Here is a 25,220-nt window from a genome sequence, read left to right on the forward strand (position 1 = left end):
GGCCTTTGCCAAAGTGTCTCATCCCACATGTGTGCTGGGGCTGCCACGTAGCCAGTAGCCGGGCCCAGCTCCCAACCACTACAAGCCCCTGGGGCTAGGCAGCTATGGCCTTAGGGGCCAGGAGATCTCTGGAAGGAAAGCCACTTCTAGGAGGGTACCCTTATGCCCAGCCAAGGCCTGGGAGGATGGGGCCCATGAGGACCCCACCCCCCCTCCCATAGGCAGGGGGATGGCTACAATGACCCCTCAAGCCTGGTACCTCCAAGCTGTCTCAGAAACATGACCCTTTTAGGAGGGGCAGAAGGCTACCTGAGCACCATTGTCATTCATTGACAGCCCTGACCCTGTCACATATTCACACACTGAGTGCTGACCCCAGTTACCGAGCTCTGACCCTGATCACATGCTGAGCCCTGATCCCAGTGACAAACTGAGCCCTAACTCAGTAGGGAACAGAAGAGAAAGTGTGCGTGACCCACCCCCGCAGCTTAACACCCCAGCCCCTCTCCAAATGCACATTCCATTCACAATGGATTCGTCCACCGTCTCTTTCTACATTACAAACGCCAGCCTCTGCCTTGACTATATGGGATCTAAGGAACTGTGTGTGCCCATGAAGGAATTTGTACATGCACGTGTGTGGATGAGGATTGTGTGTGTTGATACATGTGTGTGGTTGTGTGTGCATAGTCACATGTACACATGTGCAGGGAAAATGTGTGCTCTTAAGTGTGGGTGTGGACGTGAAATGGGCGCATTGGCGTCTTGGTTTATGGTGTTACGTATCTATTCACACAATCCGACAGGACCACAGAAGTGGGGAGTTCTGTGTACATGTATGCATGTGTGGGCTTGGCCTACTGAGTGTTTGTGGGTCTGTGAGTGTGTGGTGTTAGGTGCATGTGTGTATGTGAGTGGACTGTTTCCTGGGATGGGGAGGTACATATATGTCTGTGCATACACGTGGGCACAGCAGGTGATGGCCTTGCCATTTTTCTTCATTGGCACAGGATGCCTTGGGGCTTTTCCCCAACTCCAGGGCACTCCTTGACTCCCACTGACCCCACACCAGCTCAAATATCAGGCCCAGCTCCTAGGCCCACCCTGTGCTAGGCCCCCACCAGTGCCTACAAAGCTGACCACAGACACCATCAAGCCCTCCCCTGAGCAGCTGGAGCTCACTTGAACCAGCCCTGCCTCCCAACCAGTGCTCCCCTGCCCCTATTCTAGAGGCAAAGAGGAATGAGAAGAGCCTGCTGTGAGCTCCCTGACACCCTGCTCCTGGCCTTGGTCTGTCCACCAGTGCATAAGACAGGGCCCTCCTGCACCCTCACCATAGCTGATGATGCAAACAGCAGACTCAATGGACAGAGGTGCAAATATTGACCAAAGCCGCTCTTGGTGTTTGCTCTTGGCCTGGACACTTCCTTTTCCTAAATATTTCCAGCACAGGAGCCATCTGGGTGACAGCCAGTAGACATAAAAGAGGGAGACTCTCACCAGCCCATCTCAGATCTCAACCAGCTCCCTACAGCAATGGTAAGTACCATTTGGTGAGCACCTGCCATATGCAGAATGTTCTGCCAGCCACTTTGCCTGCATCTACAGGGATGGGAGCTGGTTCTGCTCAGCCCTGTTTCCAGCACCTGGACCATACTAGGATGCATAAATATTTGTTGAATGAATAAATGAATGAGTATACATTTGAAAGACCATTGTAACAATTGTAGTGGTGGCATTTCAGAGTTTCCCCTTCACTGAATATTCTCAGGGGGTTTGCATTGGTGTCCTCTTGCTGCAGTAATGTATTATCACAAACTTAGTGACTTAAGACACAATTTATCATGTTACCATTCTGGAGGTCTGAAGTCTCAGATGGGTCTCCCTGGGCTAAAATCAAGGAAGTATTGGCAGGGCTGCGTTCCTTGCTGGAGGCTGTAGGAGAGGAACTGTCCACCTGCCTTTTCCAGCTTCTAGAAACCGCCCTTATTCCTTGGCTCCTGGTCCTTTCCTCCATCTTCAAAGCCAGCATGTTGAGCTGAGTGCTTCTTGTGCAGCCATCTCCCTGCCTCCCTCTTCTACTTATAAGGACCCTTTTCATTACATTGCACCCACATGGGTAATCTAGGGTATTCTCCCCATCTCAAGATCGACTGATTAGCAACTTAAATTCCTCTTCTAGCTTTAGCTCCCCTTTGCCTTGTGACTTAACATATTTACATGTTCAAGTTTTAGTATGTGGACCACTTCCCATTGGTCATTAGCCTGCAATTTTAAGCAATTGCCACCAGGGGGCAAAAGTGAATTCATTTTAGTTTTGCTGTCCAAATAGTCAAGCTCCCTACAGGCAGGGCTAACAGAAAAAACTTAGCCTGACATTTCCACTTGGTTATGCTTTTATTTTTTTCCCAGTAAAAAAGTAGAACTTTTTTTTTTTTTCCAGAGACAGTCTCACTCTGTGGCCCAGGCCAGAGTGCAGTGGCGCAATTTTGGCTCATGGCAACCTCTGCCACCTCCCGAGTTCAAGCAATTCTCATGCCTCCCTCCTGAGTAGCTGGGATTACAGGCACACACCACCACGCCCAGCCAATTTTTTGTATTTTTAGTAGAGAAGAGGTTTTGCCATGTTGCCTAGGCAGGTCTCAAATTCCTGAGCTCAGGCAATCCACCCGCCTCAGCCTCCCAAAATACTAGGATTACAGGCAACAACCACCGCGCCCAGCCAAAAAGTAGAACTTTATTAAAACAACAACACATGCCATGTATTTTGTGTTATGCACAATGTCCACCAGTGAGAAGCTCAGCATTACAAAATGCATTCACAGGCAACCTAAGAGGGTGAAAAACCTGGGAAGCTTGGGGCAAGGAAGGGGTCTAGGGAACACGGAAAAGCATGGTTGGGTTACTGGAGCTTCAGCTCTCGCCCCTGTCTAGCTCCTGAGACCCCGGCATGGCCCTTCCTGTCTTGATGCCTCAATTTCCCCATCTTAAAAAAGGAAAGTGGGTCACAATGGCTTCCTCTGGGGGAAGTTCTAGAGCCAAGCTGGAGACTAGCCCCCACCCCCTGTCCCTTCACTCACCTGCTCTGTGAGGTCACAGTGCCAACTGCTCCACTGATCCTGGTAGATTCCACTGGCACTTTTCAGAGGACATTCAGAGGCATCAGCCACTTCCTTCTCACCAGCTCCCAGAGATCCCCGCCTCCATCCCCAGTCCTAGAGAAGGATATCGATGCCACGGTCCTCAAGGAGCCCTGGGGACCCAGGTGCCCCACTCGAAGATGTGGCCCACAATCCCAGACCCCGGAGGTGAGGAGGGCACCCCCTCCCTTTGCCCAGCCCTTTGCAGTTCACAAAATGCTGCCCCTCCACCCTGTCCTTGGAGGTGAGCAGCATTGTCAACTGTACTGTACAGAGGCAGCCAGCAAGACCAGAGAGGTCTCCCAAAGTCTCCCAGCCAGGAAGTGGCGAGGCAGCCATCCTTTCAGCACGTATATTGAGCATCTACTGTGTGCCAGGCAATGCACAGAGGACAGGGAACACAGTGTGGCATCAGCCCGATGTGCTCCCTTCCCTCATGGAGCGCACAGTCTAGTGCAGGAGACTGATATGAAACAAGGAAACAAGTATTTCGCCATCTTTATCTGTCAGAAGGCCTCTGGCTGCAGGTGACAGAAATTCCAACTCAAAATGATGCCTATCTCTGGGCACCCAAATCTGGGTGTATATCCCAAGAGAGTATACCAAACAATCCGCAAAGGTGAGAAAAGAAATGGCCATGCTAGAACGTATGTCTTTCATCCTCTTTTAATTTGTATTCTTCAGGAATGTTATCACTAAATCTGCACATTTGGGAAGGGTAAATAATGTATTAGTATAATTGGGTGTATACATAATTTATTAATAAACCAATATAAATACACTGAGGGTATGATAAAAATGTTTAGGGAGCTTTGACTTAATAAGGGAAAATTTTAAATCTCACATATCAAGACGTCCCAAGGTGCAGGGGGCTCTGGAGTGCATTAATTCCTCGGTTCTGCCACCCAAGACCCAGGTTCCTGTCATCATTTTGCTCTTTTAGTCCCCTCTCATGGTCACAAGATGGCCACCACAGTTTCAGATATCACGCAGAAATGTGGCCGTCTAGGGGAAGGAGAATAAGTATCGTTTTCTGTGGTTCTCATTTAGCTAATCCTAAACCTAACTTTTCCCCCAAGTCCCTTACCGCATAATCACCCCCCTACCTCACCCCACCTCACCCCTGCAGACTTCCTCATGCTTGAACCAATCACAGCACAGGGAATGGGAGCACAACGGCAGGCTTTGACCAATCAAAATGGCCTAAAATCACATGGGGTAGGAGCAGACAAAGGAACAAAACCAGGCTTCTGCCAACCTCTGGGACATGGCGACAACCACCTGTGACTGCCACTGCAACCTGGGTCTTTTCCTTGATAGATACCTGGATTTGGGGTCAGCCAGACCTGGGTCTGTCCCTGAATCCCAGGCTGGTGGTGTTGGGAAAGCTTCTCTGCCCCTCAGCTCCCCAGTCTGGAATGCGGTATGCACATTCCAAGGACACTACGTTCCTCATAATTGTAAAATGCAACCGTGAATCTTATCATCCCCAGGATTGCCCAGCGAGGCCGGAACACCAGCAGAATGGTAGAGGACACCTCCTCAAACATGAGTGAGCAAGGACAGGTGCCCTGGTGTTTTCATGGGCAGCTGAGGGGCTGAGGCTCAGGGATGTCAAACGGGCAACCTGGGGCTACCCAGCAAGGGGCAGAGGGCAGGGATGTTTGCACCAAGCTCTGGATGCTCCCCAGGTCTCTGCAAGCACCAAATCCAGAGGCTGGCAGTGACATGACAGTTCTGTGCTCTCTGCAGATGACAACTTCCTGTTGCCTGTGCGCATCAATGCCCAAGCCCTAGGCCTGACTCAGTGCATGCTGGGATGTGTGTGTACGTATATACTGAATAATCGCCTTGGTCATCAACATGGGCCTGGGGAGAGGGTCCACCTGGGGGTGGCAAGGCCTGCTCTGGGCTGCAGGGGAGCCGCAGGTTGAACTCTGGAGTTCCACCCATCGGGGGTGTCATTCCTGCCAATGTCTTTGGTGGTTGGAGAGGGGAACCGGGAGGGAGGCTTACAGTCTGGAGGAGGAGTTAACTGCCAACCCTCCTCTACCACCAGTCTGGCTGCTGGTTTCACCCATTTATCCACCTGTTGAGTTCATCAATTCACCCAGACCTTATTTCATAGGCACATCCACCCAACCATCCCTCTTTCTGTTTATCCACCCATCCTCTCAGCCTCCCATTCTCTCGCTTATCTCCCGATTCATCCATCTTCCAAGCCAGACAGCCATTCCCTTCTTCCTTCTTCAATCCACCCCGTGTCCTCTCACCTTCCCGTCCATTCTGAGTCCGTACTTTTTGCCTAGCTCCATAGTGGGCATTCTGGGATAAACCAGACAAGGCCCCCACTCTTGCCAAGCTCCCAGTGTCTAGAAATGGGCATTGTTACCTTCCAGGCCTTTTGTGCTCCTGAGTCACTATTGTCTATTGGCCAGGCACGGTGGCTCAAGCCTGTAATCCCAGCACTTTGGGAAGCCGAGGTGGGCAGATCACGAGGTCAGGAGTTTGAGACCAACCTGGCCAATACGGTGAAACCCCATCTCTACTAAAAAATACAAAAATTAGCCGGGCGTGGTGGCTCACACCTGCAGTCCCAGCTACTCAGGAGGCTGAGGCAAGAGAATTGCTTGAACTCAGGAGGTGGAGGTTGCAGTGGGCCAAGGTCACGCCAGTGCACTCCAGCCTAGGCGACAAAGTGAGACTCTATCAAAAAAGAAAAGAAAAGAAAAGAAAAGGGAAAAGAAAAGAAAAGAAAAGAGAAAAGAAAAGAAAAGAAAAGAAAAGAAAAGAAGGAAGGAAGGAAGGAAGGAAGGAAGGAAGGAAGGAAGGAAGGAAGGAAGGAAGGAAGGAAGGAGAAAGAAAACGTCTGTTAACTGCCAGTGGCAAGCAGTGTCCACCTGTAGTGACCGGTACTCATTCCAGGCTAGTGCATACCCATAAGCAGAGCCCGGTGCTGTCCTGGGCTCAGCCAACAAGTTGAGAGAGTGGCCCAGCTCCAGGGCCTCCCGCAGCCCCAGAAAGGTCAGCAGGTCCTTGTAGTGGAATGAAGATGAGGGCACAGTGACTCACTGCTTTTCTGTCTCCTGTACAGCCTGGTTCACCTGTTTTGCTTGCTCCCTGAGAACTCAGGCCCAGCAGGTTCTGTTTAACACGTGCAGGTGAGCAGGGAAGGCAGCGGGAGGGTGATGGGGAGGGGGAAATGGCAGCTGGGGACCATAACAGCCCCTCCATCAGTTTGGATCACCCCTTGGTAGCCAGACCAGAAAAGCTATCCTAAACCTGGCTGTTATCAAACACCCCCACCCCAGAACCACTGTGGCCCCCCATTGCTCCAGCCCCTCAGCCTGCAGGGCCCTGGAATCCTGTCCCACCCTTCTTTTCCAAGCTGCTCTCAATTGGCTTCCTGCCAGGGACCCACTGGGCAGCAAGGCCAGGGTTCTCACTCCCTGGACACACCATTCCTATTCCTATTCCCGCCTCCACACATTTGCACATGCTGTTAAGTTTTTTTGTTTGTTTGTTTTTTGTTTTTAGACAGGGTTTCACTCTACACCAGGGCTGGAGTGCACTTTGGGAGTGCCATCACGGCTCACTGCAGCCTCTACTTTTCAAGTGCAAGCAATCGTCCCACCTCAGCCTCCCAAGTAGCTGGGACTACAGGCACACACCACCACATCTGGCTAACTTTTGTATTTTTTGTAGAGACAGAGTTTCACCATGTTGCCCAGGCTGGTCTCAAACCCCAACGATCCTCCCACCTCAGCCTCCCGAAGTGCTGGGATTACAGGCATGAGCCACCGCACCCAGCCCACCACATGCTGTTCTTCCTGCCCTGACGGCCTGCCCCATTCTTTCCCTTTTCCTTTCCTGTCCTTGGAAATTCTTCCCAGCTCCAGCAGAGATATCCACCTCATTCATTCATTCATTTGAAGTTTAAATTTTAATGTTTTCTTAACATCTATTCTGAGCCTAGCTCAGCCCTGCCACTCATGAGCTCCCACTCAGGCGGGAAAGGCAGGCACCAAAACATGCAAGCTTGGAGGGTTGGGAGTGCTGCCTGTGGAGGTCTTTGGAGGAGGGGACATTTGAGCTGAATCCTGAAGGACACATTTACCAGGGAGAGAAGAAGGGATAGGGCAAACAGCATGCCTACGGAGAAAGAGAGTGACAAAGAGGAGGGTGAACACTTGGCAGGGCCTCGCCCACCTGACCTTGACCACCACTCCCTGCCTTCCAGATGCAAGCTGCTGTGCCAGAAGCTCATGGAGAAGACAGGCATTCTGCTCCTCTGTGCTTTCGGTGCGTCCCAGGGCCCTGCCCAGTCCCAGGTCGAGGTATTCCTGGGCCCTGGCACTGATTATAGGACACTGGGCAAGACACTGCCCCTCCACATGACTCAGTTTCCCCATCCGCCTGATGGGTGTTGCTGTGAAAATTATGAAATTAAGTGATGACCATGAAAATATTTTGGAAGCCAAGAAATGCTTCGGAAATTATAAAGCTCTCCCCAAACCGTGTTATAAACATTGTTACTCCCGCTTTCTGGGTTTCCATGGCTTCTTTCCAGCCACCCGCCCCCAACCTCCTACCACACAGCTTAGCTTTCCCAAGCAAAGGAATCTCCTCCCTCCACTGAAATATACTGGCTTTGGAGTGGAGGCTGGGGTTGGGGGAAGCAGGGAGAATCAGCTTCCCATGGGAAAATGAACACTGAATCCTAGAGAACTGTCTTGCTTTAAAATCCAACAACGAGGACTTTGATAAATAACACCTTGATTTTTTGAGACAGAGTCTCACTCTGTTGCCAGGCTGGAGTACAGTGGCACAATCTCGGCTCACTGCAACCTCTACCTCCCGGGTTCAAGCCATTCTCTGCCTCAGTCTCCTGAGTAGCTGGGATTACAGGTGCGCACCACCACTCCCCGCTAATATTTGTATTTTTGGTAGAGATGGGGTTTCATCATCTTGGCCAGGCTGGTCTTGAACTCCTGACCTCATGATCCACCCGCCTTGGCCTCCCAAAGTGCTGGGATTACAGGTGTGAGCCACCGCGCCCGGCCTAAATAACACCTTTATTGTGATGCTATTCGAAATGGGTTTCTTAATTTTGTTTTCAGGTTATCTATTGCTAGTGTATACCGCTGACTTTTTGTACCTTGATCTTATATCCTGCAACCTTGCTGAACCCAATTTTTAGTTACAACACAATGCAAGACACCTAATCTCGGATCCCTTAGAATTCTAATGCAAGATCATGTCATTTGCAAATAGTGGTAGTTTAACTCTTTTCTGCATGATAATCTGGACGAGCTTTACTTCTTTTTTGTTTTTTAAGACAGGGTCTCCCTCTGTCACTTAGGCTGGAGTGCAGTGGTGCATTGATAGCTCACTGCAGCCTCGAACTCCTGGGTTCAAGTGATCCTCCCACCTCAGCCTCCTGAGTAACTAGGGCTATGAGCGTGCACCACCACCCCCAGCCAATTTTTTTATTTTTGTTTATTTGTTTATTTATTTTTTTTTTTTTGTAGAGATGGAGTCTTGTGTTGCCCAGTTTGGTCTAGAACTCCTAGCCTCAAACCATCGTACCTCGGCCTCCCAAAGTGCTAGGATTACAGGTGTGAGACACCACGCCTGGCCTACTTCTTTTTCTTGACTAATTGGCCAGGCTAGAATCTCCAGTACCGTGTTAAATAGAATTAGCAAGAACAAGCATCCCTGTCTCATCCCTGATCTTAGGGGAAAAGCGCCCAGTCTTTCACCATTAAAGAGGATACGAGCTGTGAGTTCTTCATAGATGGTCTTTATCACGGTGAGGAGGTTCCCTTCTATTCCTAGTTCGTTGAGGGTTTTATCAAGAACAACAAATAAATTTTAAAGGTTGTTTTTGGTTTTTGGTTTTTGGGGTTTTTTGAGACAGAGTCTCTGTCGCCCAGGCTGGAGTGCAGCAGCATGATCTCTGCTCACTGCAACCTCTCCCTCCCAGGTTCAAGCGATTCTCCTGCCTCAGTAAAAGCTGGGTTTTTTAGGCGGGATCTCACTCTATTGCCCAGGCTGGAGTGCAGTGGATCACAGCTCACTGCAGCCTCGACTTCCTGGCACAAGTGATCCTCCCACTTCAGCCTCCGGGTAGCTGGGACTACAGACGTGCACCACCACACCTGACTAATTTTTGAATTTTTTTGTAGAGACCAGGTTTCGCCACATTGGCCAGGCTGGTCTTGAACTCCTGGGCTCAAGTGATTTGCCTGCCTCGGCCTTCCAACGTGCTAGGATTATGGGCATGAGCCATCGCGCCCGTCAAGACTTTTAAATAATGGCTTGAATGGTGGCTTTTCAGCCAGCATGGAGATCAAAAATGCAGAGTGCCTTCTTCTCTTTGCCAGTTGTCCCCAGTAGAGTTGGAACAGGGAAGGGAGAGCCACAGATGACTTGGTTGATGTGCCACATATTACACATTTGATATCATTTGATCACAAAGTGGATATTATTGTTATTCATATTTTTACAGAGGAGGGAACTGAGGCATAGAGCATTAAGTAACTCCCCCAGTGCTGCACAATGCTGGCAAGTGGCATAGCTGGGATTTGAGCCCAGACGCCTTAACTCCAGTGCCTAAGCTCTTCATCTTGCATGTTAAATGGCTCATTCTTATTCTCATGGCCTCACAGGATTCTGGATGTTTTCTATTCACTTACCATCGAAAATGAAAGTCTGGCAGGTGAGTGTGCAACCCCCTCAGGCCCCACGGCTCACTGGTCTCACCCTAACCAGTCAATATCACCTCCATAGCTCCACTCATTCTCACCAAATCAGGCCCCTAATCAGTTCCTGACTTAACCCAGATCCAGATCCAAATCTCTGTCTTCATCGTGCCACCCACCTAGAACCCATCTCTTCCGCCAGAGGTGACTTTCAAAGATTGGATGCAATAGTCCCTCCTCCAAGATGGCTCTCCTGTCTTTTACTCTCAAAGATGACCCATCTCTCCTTTCTCAAGGCCCCACTTAAAGTGGGGTGGTGATAACAGGGAACACATTTCTGTACTTAAGGCAGCTTGTCATTCTGCTTAACAGCAATGATACTCATTTGCTTTCGGGTTTCTGAGGAGGAAGGAGGAGGAAATAAGTGGCGAAACTCCTACTTGAGGTCCGCAAAAAGTCTCAGAGGACCTCAGAAAGGGGATCCAAAAGGCCTGTACCTCCCTCTCCTCTTTTCCTCCTTCTAAACCCCTTCATATCCATCAAGGTCCAGCTAAAATGTCACCTCCTCTAGAAACACCCAGGCAGAAGTGGTCACATTCCTCTTTCCTCCTATAATTTTCTGTGGTCATGACTGTCTCTCCAACTGTACTGGCAGCTTCTTGAAAGAAGGAGCCAGGTCCTATTCACCCCAGCAATGTTTAGTTTGGTGCCAGCAAGAGGGTTGCCACTGTCAGTGTTGGATGACTGGATGGCCAGATGGGAGTGTGCATGGAGAGAGAATGGATGGGAGGATGGACAGATGGAAGGTTGGATTTGATGGATGTAGGACTGGGGGAAAGAGATAGGAGGCTAGATGAATACATGAATAGGTGAATAGATGGATGAAATGATGGGTGGATGGAAGAGCAGATGGGATAGATGAGTGGATGGGTAGGTTGGTGGATAGATGGATGGATGAAAGAGTGGGTAGATGGATAGTGGTATATGGGTTGGAGTGTAAACAGATCGGGGAGGTTGGGGAGTTGGAAGAAGAGATTGATAAGGGAGGGTGCGTGGGTAGAAGGGTGGATGGATGAAGGTGTGGTTGGATGGATAAAAATGTGGATAGATGAATAAAAAGGACAGTAAATTAGAGTTTGGATAAATGATAGGTAGGTGGATGGATGGAAGAGTCAACAGGAAAGTGGATGAATGTATGGGTTTATAATTGTGGGAGAATAGATGGATGAAGTTCTCCTGGGGCCAGATTAAGGCATCTGAAGGAGACCCCTTACTTTTCTCAATACTCCACCAGGATGACAGCATAAATGGTCCACTGCAGAGCTTGAGGTAAGAGGAATCTTCTGAGTAACCATATTATTACCCAAAAGCAGAGCTATAGCCAGAATCTGAGGTGTATTGGCTACAAATGTAGGTTCTGCAGTCAGACCAACCTGGGTTTAAATCCTAACTCCCATACCTTCTACATGGCTGACCTTAGGCAAGTCACCTCTTCTCTCTGGGCCTTTGACTCCTCATTTATGAGATGAAGCATAACACCCATCTTGCTCTTAGCAACTATGGGCATTAAAGAAGATGTGAAGTGTCTTGAATAGTTCCTGACCCATAGTCAGTACTCGGCAAATGGTAGCTGAGAAGAAATTTTAACCAAGACACCACATGATGGCAGCATCCTTAATTGCAGACAAAATAGGAATATTTGGAAGGAATGAGCTGGGCATAAGGATATTCCAAGCAGAAAAAAAGAGAATAAGTAATGTTTTAGAGATAATAACCTGGTGAATGGGTCGAGGGATGGGACCAAGAGAGTAGGAAAATCTGAAACTCATTCTTTGAGAGCCAACTAGCAAAGGGAAAATCTGAGGGTAACAACAACAGCATCACAAATCAACCCGTTCTTGTTATCACTCCTTCCTGATAAGGTTGTACCAGGAGAAGGTGAGACATCACAGTGGGGAAATCCAGGACCTCCGAGGTAGCATGAACCTGCTCATTGCCAAGCTCCAGGAGATGGAAGCCATGTCGGATGAGGTGAGACACTGGCCATTCTGCCCCGAACATCTAATTTCTCTCTGTTTGATGTCCTGTTTCCTATACCTCAAGTCTTCTTTCTTGGTTTTATCTCTCATTTTGATGGAGCACACCCCCCAGTGACTTCCAGGAAAAGAGTGAAAGAAGTATATTTTTTAGCGCTTATATTTTTAAAAGCACCTTTTTCTATCCTTGCACTTGGTTGATAGTTTGGCTGGGTATAGAATTCTAAATATGAAATAATTTCTCCTGAGAATTTTGAAGGAAGCCCACCACTGTATTATAGTTTATACTGTTGCTATTGAGAAGTCTAATGTCAGTCTTATTATTGATCCTTTGAGTCTGATCTATTTTTTATCCCTGGGAGCTTGTAGAACACTCCTTTTTGTCTCTAATGTTCCTCATATAAACTGGTTTGGGGTTTACTGAGCTTACTGAATCTGTGGGTTGATATTTTTCAATAGTTTTGGGAAACTTTTACCTTTTATCTCTTAAAATATTTCTTCTTTCCATTATCTGTCTCCTTTCCTTGGATTCTAATTACACCTATGCTAGGCCTATGCTTTGAAGGCCTTTAGAATGCTTCATGTGATTCCTATGCTATTACCTGGTTTGTTTTTCATTATTTTTCTGTATGTGCTTATGTTTTGATATTTTCCTATTAACCTTTCTTCAGGTTTACTAATAATCTTGCATCATTCTGTCTCTCCAATTTACTATTAAATCTATGCATTTAGTTCTTTCTTTTCTTTTCTTTTTTTTTTTTTTTTTCCTTAATAGAGTCTCCCTGTGTCACCCAGGCTGGAGTGCAGTGGCGCAATCTTGGCTCACTGCAAACTCTGCCTCCTGGGTTCAAGTGAATCCTATGCCTCGGCCTCCTGAGTAGCTGGGATTACAGGTGCGTGTTACCACACTCAGCTAATTTTTGTATTTTTAGTGGAGACAGGGTTTCACCTGTCGACTTGGCTGGTCTTGAACTCCTGACCTCAAGTGATCCACCTGCCTCAGCCTCCTAAAGTGCTGAGATTACAGCTTGAGCCACCGCTTCCAGCCTTAGTTATTAATTTCAGATACTGCATTGTTTAGTTCTAGGATATACACTTGATTTTTTTCCAGACTTTAATTCTGTGGTGAAATTCTCCAACATTTAACCTATGTTGTCCATCTTTTCCTTTATTTTAATTAACACGTTAACAACAGTTATTTTAAAAATCCTTGTCTGCTAACTCTAATATCTGGATCATCTGTGGCCTCCCTCTGTTTTCTGCTTTTTATCTTGGGTATCAATCATATGGTCTTGCCTCTTCAAGTCTAGTAACTTTTAGTGGTTTCTGAACATTGTATATGAAAGAACTGTAGCTGTTCCAAATAATTATAATTCCACTAGAGAAAGTTCCCCTTTTCTTTATAAGGAAGATGAAATAGACTGGTCACTTCTATCTAGACATGTGTTAAGCTAGTTCAGACAGACCTGGATCACAATTTTTAAAAGATTTATCCAGAGGTTTTAAGCTTCATTCTTTAGACTCCTTCCCATGCAACTTCAAAAATTTGGCAACTGTCTTAGTGGCAAAGACTTACCATATGTTTGAGGCCTCACAAGTCTCCAAATCTGTCTCTCACCCCTGCATGAACGCAAAAATCTCTGGACCTGGTGGCAGCCTTCTCTGCCAGTGGCAAACGTGGATTCTTGGCTGCTAATTGTGCCCAGAATTGGTTTAGTGCCCCCAGGTGAAATGCAGCTGAAGCACAGTATTGACTCACCACCACCCCTTCTAGGGCAATGGAGCTCCAAGTACAGCCCACGTGCCTGCATCACGAGTATCACCTGGGAAAATGTTAGCAATTCCAGTTAATAGGCCTCACTCAGACCTTCTGAATCAGAGGCTCTGAAGACGAGAACCAATCATCTGTGTCCCAGCAAGCCTTCCAGGTGGTTCTGACACATACCAGAGAGAATCACTGTTCTAAGACTTTGATCTCTTGCTTGTTGTGTTTTGAGGTGCCCTCCCTCAAAGGGACTTCATTTCCAAAGCACTGTGAAGATGTGAGGTTTTATTCTGCCTTTCAGAAACACTTGAAGTGGCCTATAGCCTCCTATAGTCTTGAAATTCAGTTAAGACCTTGTGAAGAAAACTGGCCATATTTAAGGCTCCTCAAGTCCCCAGTTTTGTTACTTTAGCTCTTTGTCACCATTAAAAACTTTGCTTCTTTCTCTTTCACTAGTAGCAGCAGCCCAGTGTCTGGCCTAAGCCCAGATCCTTAGCCCATGCCTAGAATTGTCAAAATTTAAAACAAACAGACAAAAAAATGAGCCAGTCCTTATAATCACTCTGCTGATTGTAAGAATAAAGTTCTGCTCTGTAGAATTTTAGTTCATCTGGTCCTTGTTGCTTCCACAGATGTGCCTATGGGCTGGCTACCCTTTGGAACCTGTCAATCTGGAAACTCCTGGCCTTCGGGCCTAAGAAATGTTATTTATTCATGTGACTAAATTGGTGATTTCCCCCAGCACCATTTGCTCTATTCTCATTTTTGAAGCTCCTGTTATTTGAATGTCAGCTCCTGAACAATTCTAATTTTTTTTCCTATCACTGGGTGAACATATATACTTATCGATCTTGGGAGTAGATATAACTAGGAGTGGAATTGCTGGATCATATGGTATGAGTGTGTTCATGTTATTAGATGTTGCCAAATAGTTTTTCAATTTACACTCCTGTGAAAAGTATATGCAAATTCCAGTTGTCCCACATCCTCACCAATTGGTATCATAAGTCTTTTTTACTTTATTTATTTTATTTTATTTTATTTTATTGAGACGGAGTCTCGCTCTGTCACCCAGGCTGGAGTGCAGTGGCCAGATCTCAGCTCACTGCAAGCTCCGCCTCCCGGGTTTATGCCATTCTCCTGCCTCAGCCTCCCGAGTAACTTGGACTACAGGCGCCCGCCACCTCGCCCGGCTAGTTTTTTGTATTTTTTTTTAGTAGAGATGGGGTTTCACCGTGTTAGCCAGGATGGTCTCTATCTCCAGACCTCGTGATCCGCCCGTCTCGGCCTCCCAAAGTGCTGGGATTACAGGCTTGAGCCACCGCGCCCGGCCCCGGCTAATTTTTTTTGCATTTTTAGTAGAGACGGGGTTTCGGTCTTTAGTAGAGACTGTGGTCTCGATTTCCTGACCTCATGATCCACCTGCCTCGGCCTCCCACAGTGCTGGGATTACAGGCGTGAGCCACCGCGCCCGGCCAAGTCTTTTTTACTTTATTCTGCAGGGTGAGAAGTGGTATCTCACTATGGCTTTAATTTGCATTTCTGGTTGTTAATAATGTGGAGTGTCTTTTCATGTATCCAGTGGCCATTTGGATTTTGTCTGTTGCCTTTTGGGGGAGAGTGCCGTTTCTTATTGATGTGTAGGAGTTCTTATGTGTTCTGGGTAAACATTTTATTGGATGTATATATTGCAAATATCTTCTCCCAGGCTATAGTGTAGATTTTCACTCTCAATGGTGACAAAAATGTCTAATTTTAATTAAGTCAAGTGCATCTACCTTTTATGTGCAGTGCTTTGGGTGTCCTATTTAAGAAACCTTCACCTGTCCCAACAGAAGCCCTCTGTTTTACCCTCTCCAGAATAACTTCTAGTCTTCTGCTGGGGAGCAGAGAAGTCACTCAGCTTCTCAGAGTAAGAGGGAGTCCCCAGGGAATCTGGAGATTCCTCTTAAATGGCTTAACACCCAATCCTCCACCCCAATTTCAGAGGCACCCAAGGCCACCAATCCTGAGCTTTTTGAGGATGGCCAGTTTCAGATTCAGATTTCTCATTTTTGCTAAATCAGTGGTTCTCAATTGGGGAGTATTTTGCCCCCTGGGGAACAGTTAGCAATGTCTGGAGATATTTTGGGTTGTTACAATGTGAGGAGGAGATGCTACTGGCACCTAGTGGGTAGCCAGGGATGCTGCTAAACATCCTACAATGTGTAGGACAACTTCTAGAATATTACTGCTGTCTCCAGGGCCACTGCTGGGACACACTGTGCCTTTTTGCAGCCTGGAAAAAGCTACCTGTGCTGGGCAAATGAATTGCAAAATGCACCTTCCTCCAAATCAAAGAACAGTTGAAGAGCTGGGTTTCAGCCCCCACACAGGGCCCCTTAACTGGGAACCTTTCTGCAGTGCGCAACATGCACAACCATACGCCGCAGGCTGGTTTTCTCCTCTCCTATGCTTCCTGTTCATATGGGTTTGGTCTTTTTAAATCCCTTTACTGAAGCTGTAATGGGGCGTTGGGAGAAAGTAAAATTAGATGATGTCTTCAATCCATCATCTTTACCCAGAAGCTGAATTTTTAAAAGAGTTCACAAAGGATCCCATTGTGGAAGATTCAGGAAAACTTTGCTAAAACTCATCTTTATCTTTTATTGTCCCAGAGTCCTAGGTCTCCAGTGCCCCTGAATCTCCCCTCTAAGCTCTGTTCAGACAGACTGAGGAGGAGGGACCGTGTCAGTCACTCACTATCAAGTGAGGCTCTTGCCAGGTGTTTCGTCTGCAGTGGGGAGGGAGGCCCCGCTACAACTTACAAAGGCAGTAAGGTATAGCGATTAAAAGGACTGGCTCTAGAGTCAGGTTGCTGGGCTTTGAATTTCATCCCTACCACCTATAAGCTGTGTGACTCTGATCAATTTACTTACCATCTTTGTGCCTCAGTTTCTTCATCTAGAAGATGAGTTGTAAGGATTAGACGTGGTCATTCATGTAAACTTAGACTAATGTCTGTCATATGGTAAGTGCTCCCTAAATGTCTGTTGCCTTTAAATAAAGGTAGAATCCAAAGGCATGCACTAATCGATGCGCAATCATTAAGTGCCTGCAGCGTGCTGGGAATCCAGGATCGGGGATCAACTAGAGCTTGTCCTTGCCCTCAAGGCAGAGTCCAGAACCTGTGGATCCCAGAGAAGAAGACTGCGCCCAGCCTTGGGGCAGAGAGAGGGTGGGGGCCATCAGGGAAATTCCTTGGGGTTGGCGACCCAGTTTTGAAAAGTAATAGGTGAGATTATTGTCTCCAGCCAACGAAGGGAGGAGTTGGGGATTTTTTGCCTTTTGGAGCTGTGTAACCTCAGGCAGGTCATCAACCTCTCTGAGCCTCCAGTTTGCACATCAACAAAATAGAATCATAATCACTGCCTTGTAACACCCTGGCTATTGTTCTAGTTACCATTGCCGCGTAGCAAACCATCCCAAAACGTAGTGGTATAAAACAACCACTTGTGCTCAGAGATTCTGTGGGTTAGGAATTCAGACAGGACACAGTGGAGATGGCTTGTCTGTGTTCCATGGTATCTGGGGCCTCAGCTGGGAAGACTTGAAAGCTGGAGGTGACTCTACATCGGGGGCTGGAATCATCTGGATTCACTCACGTGACTGGAGATTGATGCCGGCTGTCAACTGGGACTCAGGGCTGTTGATCAAAGCACCCATCTGTGGCCTCTCCGTGTGACCTGGGCTTCCTCTCAACATGGCGGCTGGCCTCCAGGAGTGAGTGTGCCCAGAGAACCAAGCAGTGCTGTATCGTTTTTTAGCACTTAGCCCCAGAAGTCACACAGCATCACTTCTGCCGTAGTCATAAGCCCAGACTGGTGGGCTGAGACCCCAACTCTCAGTGGGAGGTCACCCTGAAAGAAGAGCCTGGAATGGGAGACCCTGTTGCAGTCGTTTTTGGAAAACAGAATCTTCCACCACTGGGAAGAGTCTAATAAAAAGAACAGCTGGTATTTATTGTGCACCTACTGTGCTAAGTGCTTTGCCATCTGCATCCGGCAGCAGAGTGGAATGGTTAAGGGCCTGAACTCTGGAACCACAGTGATCGCTCTGCCTCATACCAGCTGGGTGATCTTGAACAAGCCACACCTTTGTGCCTCAGTATTCTCATCTTTAATACAAGGATGATAATAGTGATACTTCTTAGGGGTGCTAGGAGGGGAAAGGGTGAGCATATGTGAAGCCGAGAACAGCCCTGGCACATAGTAGGGGCTTTATGGACCTACAGTGGGAGGGAGCCACGATTATTGTCCCCATCTTACAGGCGAGAAAATCGAGTCTCAGAGGGGCAGTAACTTGCCCAAGGCCCCACAACAGTAAAGGTTGGCCTGACGTTGGAGCCCCTGTCTGAACCGCACTGAGACTCCGGGACCCTCGTATGACATCCGGTCACATGGACTTGAAAGCACCCAGTGAACCCACGGGTGGGGTCAGGATGGCTTTGTGTCTCCTGGGCTTTCACAGAGCCACAGGCTTCCACAGGCAGGGGCAGGCTGTTAGGGAGAGGACAGCATCCTGCAGCCCCCTGTTACCTCCCGTGGACACGTGGAGATCACAGTCCGTGACAACACACCAGGGGACAACTTGTGTTTTCTGCCTTCTCAGCAAAAAGTGGCCCAGAAAATAATGAAGATGATACATGGCGATTACATCGAAAAGCCAGACTTTGCCCTGAAGTCTACAGGTAGGTGACCCTCTTCCCCACCATCTGACTGCCTCAAGCATCCTCAGAAGCTCTACAAACGGTGGGTTTCAGTTCTGGTGTGCTACTCCATCTGCCACTGGGAAGTTCATCCTCAGAGCTGACCTCGGCTCCAAGCTGGTTTTCTTGCTACAAGTTTGTTTTTTCTCAAGGGGGTCTGGGACGGGGTGGGGTATGGGGGATAGGGGTGGGGTATGGGGGACGGGGTGGGGTATGGGGGATAGGGGTGGGGTCTGGGGGACAGGGTGGGGTATGGGGGATAGGGTGGGTATGGGGGATAGGGTGGGGTATGGGGGATAGGGTGGAGTCTGGGGGACGGGGTGGGGTCTGGGGGATAGGGTGGTGTATGGGGGATAGGGTGGGGTATGGGGGACGGGGTGGGGTATGGGGGATAGGGTGGGTATGGGGGATAGGGGTGGGGTATGGAGGATAGGGTGGGGTATGGGGGATAGGGTGGGGTATGGGGGATAGGGGTGGGGTATGGGGGATAGGGTGGGGTATGGGGGATAGGGGTGGGGTATGGGGGACGGGGTGGGGTATGGGGGATAGGGGTGGGGTATGGGGGACAGGGTGGGGCATGGGGGATAGGGTGGGGTATGGGGGATAGGGGTGGAGTCTGGGGGACGGGGTGGGGTCTGGGGGATAGGGTGGTGTATGGGGGATAGGGTGGGGTATGGGGGACGGGGTGGGGTATGGGGGATAAGGGTGGGGTATGGGGGACGGGGTGGGGTATGGGGGACGGGGTGGGGTATGGGGGATAGGGGTGGGGTATGGGGGATAGGGGTGGGGTATGGGGGATAGGGGTGGGGTCTGGAGGACAGTGTGGGGTCTGGGGGATAGGGGTGGGGTATGGGGGATAGGGGTGGGGTATGGGGGTAGAGGTGGGGTGGTGGGACAGGGTGGGGTATGGGGGACGGGGTGGGGTATGGGGATAGGGTGGTGTATGGGGGATAGGGGTGGGGTATGGGGGACAGGGTGGGGTATGGGGGACGGGGTGGGGTGGGAGAGAGCACAGGAATCCATAGACCCTCCACGTTACAGAAGATCTATAAAGCCCCTACTATGTGCTCGGGCTGTTCTCAGCTTTACCTCTCCACCGCCCCCACCCACCACTCTTCTCCAAACCCGGTGCTGGGCACACAGGTCAGCAGGACAGAGCCATCCCCACCCCGCAGTCAAGAATCAATGCTTTGGCTGGGTGCGGTGGCTCACGCCTGTAATCCCAGCACTTTGGGAGGCCGAGGCAGGTGGATCATCTGAGATCAGGAGTTCAAAACCACCCTGGCCAACATGGTAAAACCCCATCTCTACGAAAAATAAAAAAGTTAGCCAGGCGTGGCTGTGGGCACCTGTTATCCCAGCTACTCGGGAGGCTGAGGCAGGAAAATTGCTTGAACCCAGGGGGCGGAGGTTGCCGTGAGCCAAGATTGCACCACTGCACTCCAGCCTGGGCAACGGAGCCAGACTGTCTCGATAAAAAAAAAAAAAAAGAATCAGTGCTTCCGGAAGAATAAGGCAGGTGGCGAGGAGGGAGGGGACCTGGGCCGAGAGGCCTCCCACTCGGGAGAACATTTGGGCTGAGACTTGCTGAGGAGAGAAGGTATTCCAGACCAAGGGAGGCTGTGAGAAGGCGGGTGAGAGCCATTCAGGGACAGCCGGGAGGAGGCGAAGTATGGGCTGCAGGCTTCGGGCGCAGACCCCTACCAGGCAGCACCGCCAACTCGGGCACCCCAGGATCAGTGAGACGTGGGGTCAGATAGCGTCAGCCCAGCCCCTGAGTGATGCGGGGCCTCACTTAGCCTCCCAGAGCTGGAATTTCCTCCTCCGCACAATGGGTATCGGTCGTCATCACAAGACTGTTACATGGGGAGCGCTCACCCTGTGCCAGGCACTTTGGGAAATGTGCTCTGATGGCTCATCTCAGCGCCACAGCAGCCCTATGACGTGGGGGCCATTGCCACCACCATGGCTCTGCTAATAATAGCCACCATGAGAATTGCTTGAACCTGGGAGGCAGAGGTTACAGTGAGCCGAGATCACGCCACTGCACTCCAGCCTGGGGACAGAGCAAGACTCTGTCTCAAAATAAATAAATAAATAAATAAATAGCCACCATGATTACCATTATTAACATGGCTGTAATCCCATTTCCTAGAGGAGAACAGGACCAGTGACTCATCCAAAGTGCTCACCCGGCACATAGTGAGGGCCCGTCAGTGGGCCCCTCCACCAGGCAGAAGCCCGGCTGCTTGACTGAGACCCTCTTCTCCTATACAGGGGCCAGCATTGACTTTGAGCACACATCAGCCACCTATAACCATGAGAAGGCCCACTCCTACTGGAACTGGATCCAGCTGTGGAACTACGCACAGCCCCCAGACGTGATCCTCGAGGCAGGGGGGATGGCGGGAGATGGGACAGCGGCAGGGGAGTGGTCTGGGCAGGGTTTGGGGACAGGAGCTGGCAGAAGAGGTAGGGGGTGGGAGCAAAGGGAGTGGGGGCAGGGGCGGGGTTAGAGGTAGGAGCAGGAGACATGCAGGGGCAAAGGCAGGGAACAGAAGGAGGGGGCTATTGACTAGGCAGGGGCTGGGAAGAAGGCAGGGGGCAGGAGGTGAGAACAGACAGCAGGGGCTGCTGGGGCTAGGGTAGGAGTGAAGCAGAGGGACAGCTTGCTTTGGCATTGGAAGAGACCCCACCACTCAGCCCTTAAGACTTGAGGGTCAGAGAAACCTCAGGACTACACTGGGCATGGACCCATCATAGACCCATTTTGCAGAAGAGGAAACTGAGGCTCAAAGAGCCAGGTCACTTGACTGCAGCCACACAGCTGGTCACTGGTATGTAGCAGAGCCAGAGTTCAAACCTGAGCTCCTCACCCTTCCAGGATCCTGCCTCACAGATGAGGAAAATGAGGCCCAGAGAAGGAAAGGGCTTGTCCTGGTCACAAAGCAGGTGCCTTCATTCAGTGAACACCAGCTGAGAGTCTCATCCCAGTGGCCGACCCTGGGTGATGCCAGAAGGTCACAAGCCACTCATCCGCGGGTTCTACCTTAAGGAGCTCCAAGATCTTGGCACTCGAGGTCAAGCTGGGGTGTTGACCTTGCTCAGCTTGGACGGGGCGAAGGGCTTCCTGGTGGAGGCAGCCAAGGACTAGCAGATCTGCAGGCAGAGAGAACCCAGGGGCACAGGCCAAGCACAGGGCCCGGGAGTGCAGGGTGGTGCCCACATCCAGGTGGGGCAGGGGTATGGGGGGCAGTGATTGGGTTGCAAAGCGCTGGCTACCGTCAGGTTTGGAGCAGTAGTGAAAGGCAGCCCAGGCAAGACTCTGCTCCTCCTGGGCCCTCTCCCAGCTCCGGCCTGACTGAGCTCTCCAGGTCCCCACATCATCGAGCCTGGTTCGCCCCTGGTCCTTTCCCGTGCTGTTCCCTCAGCTCCCTTTCCCAGCTGGCTCCTCAACTCCCTTGGCCCCAGCTCCTCAGGAGGCCTTCCCTGACGCCCACAGCCCCCTGCACCCCTGGGCTAGCATCTACTGTTCAGATAAGGACTGTCCGTGCCACAGCTCCAAAGGCTCAGAACCCACCGAGTAATCGCCTTTCCTGGGTGATTTCCGTCAAACCTCTTTCTCTCCCTGGGCCTGTTTCCCCTCCTGTGGGGCAGGAGATTGTGGTAGTTAATGGCACGTTCCAAGGTCAGATTCCCTGGGCTGCACTTCCAGCTCTGCATGGCCCTGGACCAGTCATTGTCCTGCTCCCCCAACTCAGTTTCCTCACCTTCAAAATGGGGATAGTGATGGTGCCTAAGTCATGGGGTGATTGTGATACCATGTAAAGAATAATGGGAGGGATGAATGAATGAATGAATGAATGAATGAGTAAATTAATGAATGAATGGGTGCCAATGGGGAGTGGGTGGAGGCTGGGAGGCCCCAAGCAGGCCCCTCCCTTACTGCATTGAACTGAGGTAAGGCTTACCCCTGCATGGGCAATCAGAAGAGCTTCCTGGAGGAGGTGGCACTTGAGCCAAGCTTTGGAGACAAGAAAGGACTGGCCTACCCAGGAGGGCCCAGGAAGTGCAGGGGATCAAAGGTGGGATGACCCCCCTACCCACCCAGCATATCCCTTATTGTACTTGCCTCTTCTAGCCCAACGTGACACCTGGCAATTGCTGGGCCTTTGAGGGTAACCGCGGCCAGGTGACCATCCAATTGGCTCAGAAGGTCTACCTGTCCAACCTCACACTGCAGCACATCCCCAAGACCATCTCGCCATCAGGCAGCCTGGACACTGCCCCCAAGGACTTCGTTATCTACGTGAGCACTGCCCTGTAGGGAGCTATGCTTAGCTAAGGGGACAACCTTCCAACAGTGGTATTCCAGGCCTGGGGTAAGCAGTGTCTGCACAACGCATGCAGGCTGGAGGGGCTGGATGCAGCTTGGTTAAGGCTGGAAGTGGCCAGGGCTGGGGTCTGATTTTAGCCTTCAGGGGTAGGGGATAAACAGCTACTCTATTTCAAACCCAGCTTTTCAGAGCCAAGATAATCTTCAGAGACCATGGAGCCCCCATTTTGCTAAGAAGGTCCGAAGCATCATCTGAACTATCTTAGTAAAATAAGGTCCAGAGAAGGATCAGGGAAATCCTACAAGTCAATGGCAGAGCTAGAAATAGACCCTCAGCCTCTGACTCCCAGGCCAATGCTCTTTCCTGTTCATTACATTGTGCTACAGTGAAACGGTGCCCAAAGAGGTAGTGAGCTCCCATCCTGGGGAGTGTGCAAGTCTCCACTGGAGAGGGGAGACACCCTCTGAAGGCCCTGCTTGTATCTGACACCATCACCTTGGTTCTGGTTCCACAGGGCATGGAGGGCTCCCCCAAGGAGGAGGTGTTCCTGGGGGCATTTCAGTTTCAGCCAGAAAGCATCATCCAGATGTTCCCACTCCAGGTACCCGCGAAGAGCCGCCTGTGCTGAGCACGTGCTGAATGCACAGTGTGTAGTCTGTACCCAGGGCCCCCTCTTCATCCCCCAGTATCGCCAGGAGGTGCCCAGTCATGACTAACCTGTTTGACAGACAGGGAAACTGAGACTCAGAGAGTGGGAGCCGCTACCCAGGACCAAGTGGGACTCCAGGGAGATCCCACCGCCTGTGGCTGTGTCCCCTTTCCCCTGATGCGCCCGGGAGCCGTCTTGCTGCGTTTCTTCCCAGGGACAGCAGACGTTGAGCAAGAGGTTCCCATTGGGCAGGGGCTGCTGGTTCCAAAGGCAGAGTCTCCCTAGTGGGTGACCCCATAATCAGCACCTGATCCAACCACAGGTGGGGAAACTGAGGCCTGAAGGAGAGGGGTTTGGAGACAGAAGCAGGTCCGGAGGAGTGACCACTGGAATGGCCCTGGGGCTTGACAGGGCGAATGTTCAGGCTTAGGAATCAAACTCATACTGGCCTGAATCTCGGCCCAACCACAAATTATGTGTGAGCTTGGACCAAGCCCTGCTTCTCTGGAGCCTCAGTTTCCCCTTCTGTCTTTCCCTGGGAGGTTGAAACCATCCAGTGAAGGCCAAGCCTGCCCCACTTTTTGCACTAGATAGGGAGAGTAATAAACACAGGCTCCACCCCCTCTTGCTTGGCAAAAACGGGGAGGGGCCTCACTTACAGAGCACTTACTATGTGCCAGGAGTCTATGGGTGAGCCGCCTCTGTGACTGATTCGCTTCCAGAGGCCGCCTGGCCCCCAAATCTCATTTCATGCCCACGGCAATCCTGGGAAGCAGATATTACTACTCCCATCTTATGGGCGGGGGGGCAGGGCAGGAGTGGAGGACTGAGGCCCAGAAAGGGTGGAGGTTTGCCCAAGATCCCACAGCACCAAGGCCGGGACATTTCCTCACCCATAGCGTGTCCGTCCTTCTGACCTCAGCATCTTCAGTAAGAACTCCTGAATATCGACTTGTTGTGAGGCCTTGGGACGGTCCATCCTCCTCTCTGGGCCTTAGTTTTCCCACCTATGAAATGGGAAAGTTCCCACCTTTGGACAGGCAGGGTGGGAGTCTATGGGTGAGCTGCCTCTGTGACTGATTCTCTTCCAGAACCAGCCGGCCCGGGCTTTCGGTGCGGTCAAGGTGAAGATCTCAAGCAACTGGGGGAACCCAGCCTTCACTTGCCTGTACCGCGTGCGAGTGCATGGCTCTGTGGCCCCGCCCGGAGAGCAAGCCTCACCAGAACCCCTACCCTGAGAGAGATTAAAATTTTATCTTCACCCCCAGACCAAGGCTGAGTGTCTTTTGGCCCCAAAGAGAGAGAGTGGGCTAGCCTTTGACCTCTGAGCATTTGATGGTTAGCAATGGTTAATCCCATGCCGGGTGCCCAGGCACCTTCTCAACAGCCCCAGGAGACCCCATTCACAGATGGGGACAGTGAAGGCTCCAAGCAGCAAACTGACTTGCTGCAGGTGACAGCCAACAAATGGCAGCTCCAGGATTCAAACCCAAGCAGTCTGACTCCTGTACATGAGAAGTCTTTCTTGCTTCAAGTTAAGCTCTGTCCCCAAACTATGTGTGACATCGGTCAGCACCCTACCCTCTAGGAGCCTCGGTCTCCCTAGCCATAAAATACGGACAGGATTATGGTTATTGTGTCACACAAGGTGATAGATCAGAGGTCCCAACCCACTGTGGAGTGTTTCAACATCATACTGACAATTTACTGTGTGACACTGCGCAAGTCAGACACCCTCTCTGGACTTCAGTTTTTCCAGGTATGTAAGTATTGTTTCGCAAACTTCAGTCACTCATATTTTGTCTGTGTAATCTTTGCCATAGCTGAGGTCCCTCCTGCTCT

At 50.3% G+C, this 25,220-nt stretch overlaps 1 protein-coding gene across 2 annotated transcripts; it reads left to right on the forward strand.

The window, feature by feature from the left end:
- Positions 1-3,130: 3,130 nt before the first annotated feature.
- Positions 3,131-24,666, forward strand: LOC105496197 (Sad1 and UNC84 domain containing 5). 2 transcript variants are annotated; one of them, XM_071079508.1, is made up of 13 exons: positions 3,131-3,308; positions 4,634-4,692; positions 4,893-4,967; positions 6,235-6,301; positions 7,381-7,442; positions 9,812-9,861; positions 11,139-11,173; positions 11,767-11,875; positions 18,296-18,374; positions 20,670-20,773; positions 22,534-22,701; positions 23,244-23,330; positions 24,470-24,666. In XM_071079508.1, exons 1-13 carry the CDS (start codon positions 3,232-3,234, stop codon positions 24,614-24,616), a joined length of 1,119 nt encoding a protein of 372 aa, XP_070935609.1. In that variant the 5' UTR covers positions 3,131-3,231; the 3' UTR covers positions 24,617-24,666. The 2 variants fall into 2 exon arrangements, with proteins under 2 accessions (XP_070935609.1, XP_011764684.1); XM_011766382.2 differs by having other exon boundaries at positions 3,132-3,308; positions 20,670-20,785; positions 24,470-24,665.
- Positions 24,667-25,220: the final 554 nt, after the last annotated feature.

The sequence above is a fragment of the Macaca nemestrina genome, chromosome 15, assembly GCF_043159975.1.
Source record: "Macaca nemestrina isolate mMacNem1 chromosome 15, mMacNem.hap1, whole genome shotgun sequence".
Taxonomy (NCBI): domain Eukaryota; kingdom Metazoa; phylum Chordata; class Mammalia; order Primates; family Cercopithecidae; genus Macaca; species Macaca nemestrina.

What these genes read in the sequence shown, in the direction of transcription:
- LOC105496197 (XM_011766382.2), top strand. Translation starts at nt 3,232, where the DNA reads ATGCCACGGTCCTCAAGGAGCCCTGGGGACCCAGGTGCCCCACTCGAA. An exon ending in CACAATCCCAGACCCCGGAG is followed by an intron (nt 3,309 to 4,633) that starts GTGAGGAGGGCA and finishes TATCATCCCCAG; the next exon opens with GATTGCCCAGCGAGGCCGGA. An exon ending in TCCAGATGTTCCCACTCCAG is followed by an intron (nt 23,331 to 24,469) that starts GTACCCGCGAAG and finishes ATTCTCTTCCAG; the next exon opens with AACCAGCCGGCCCGGGCTTT.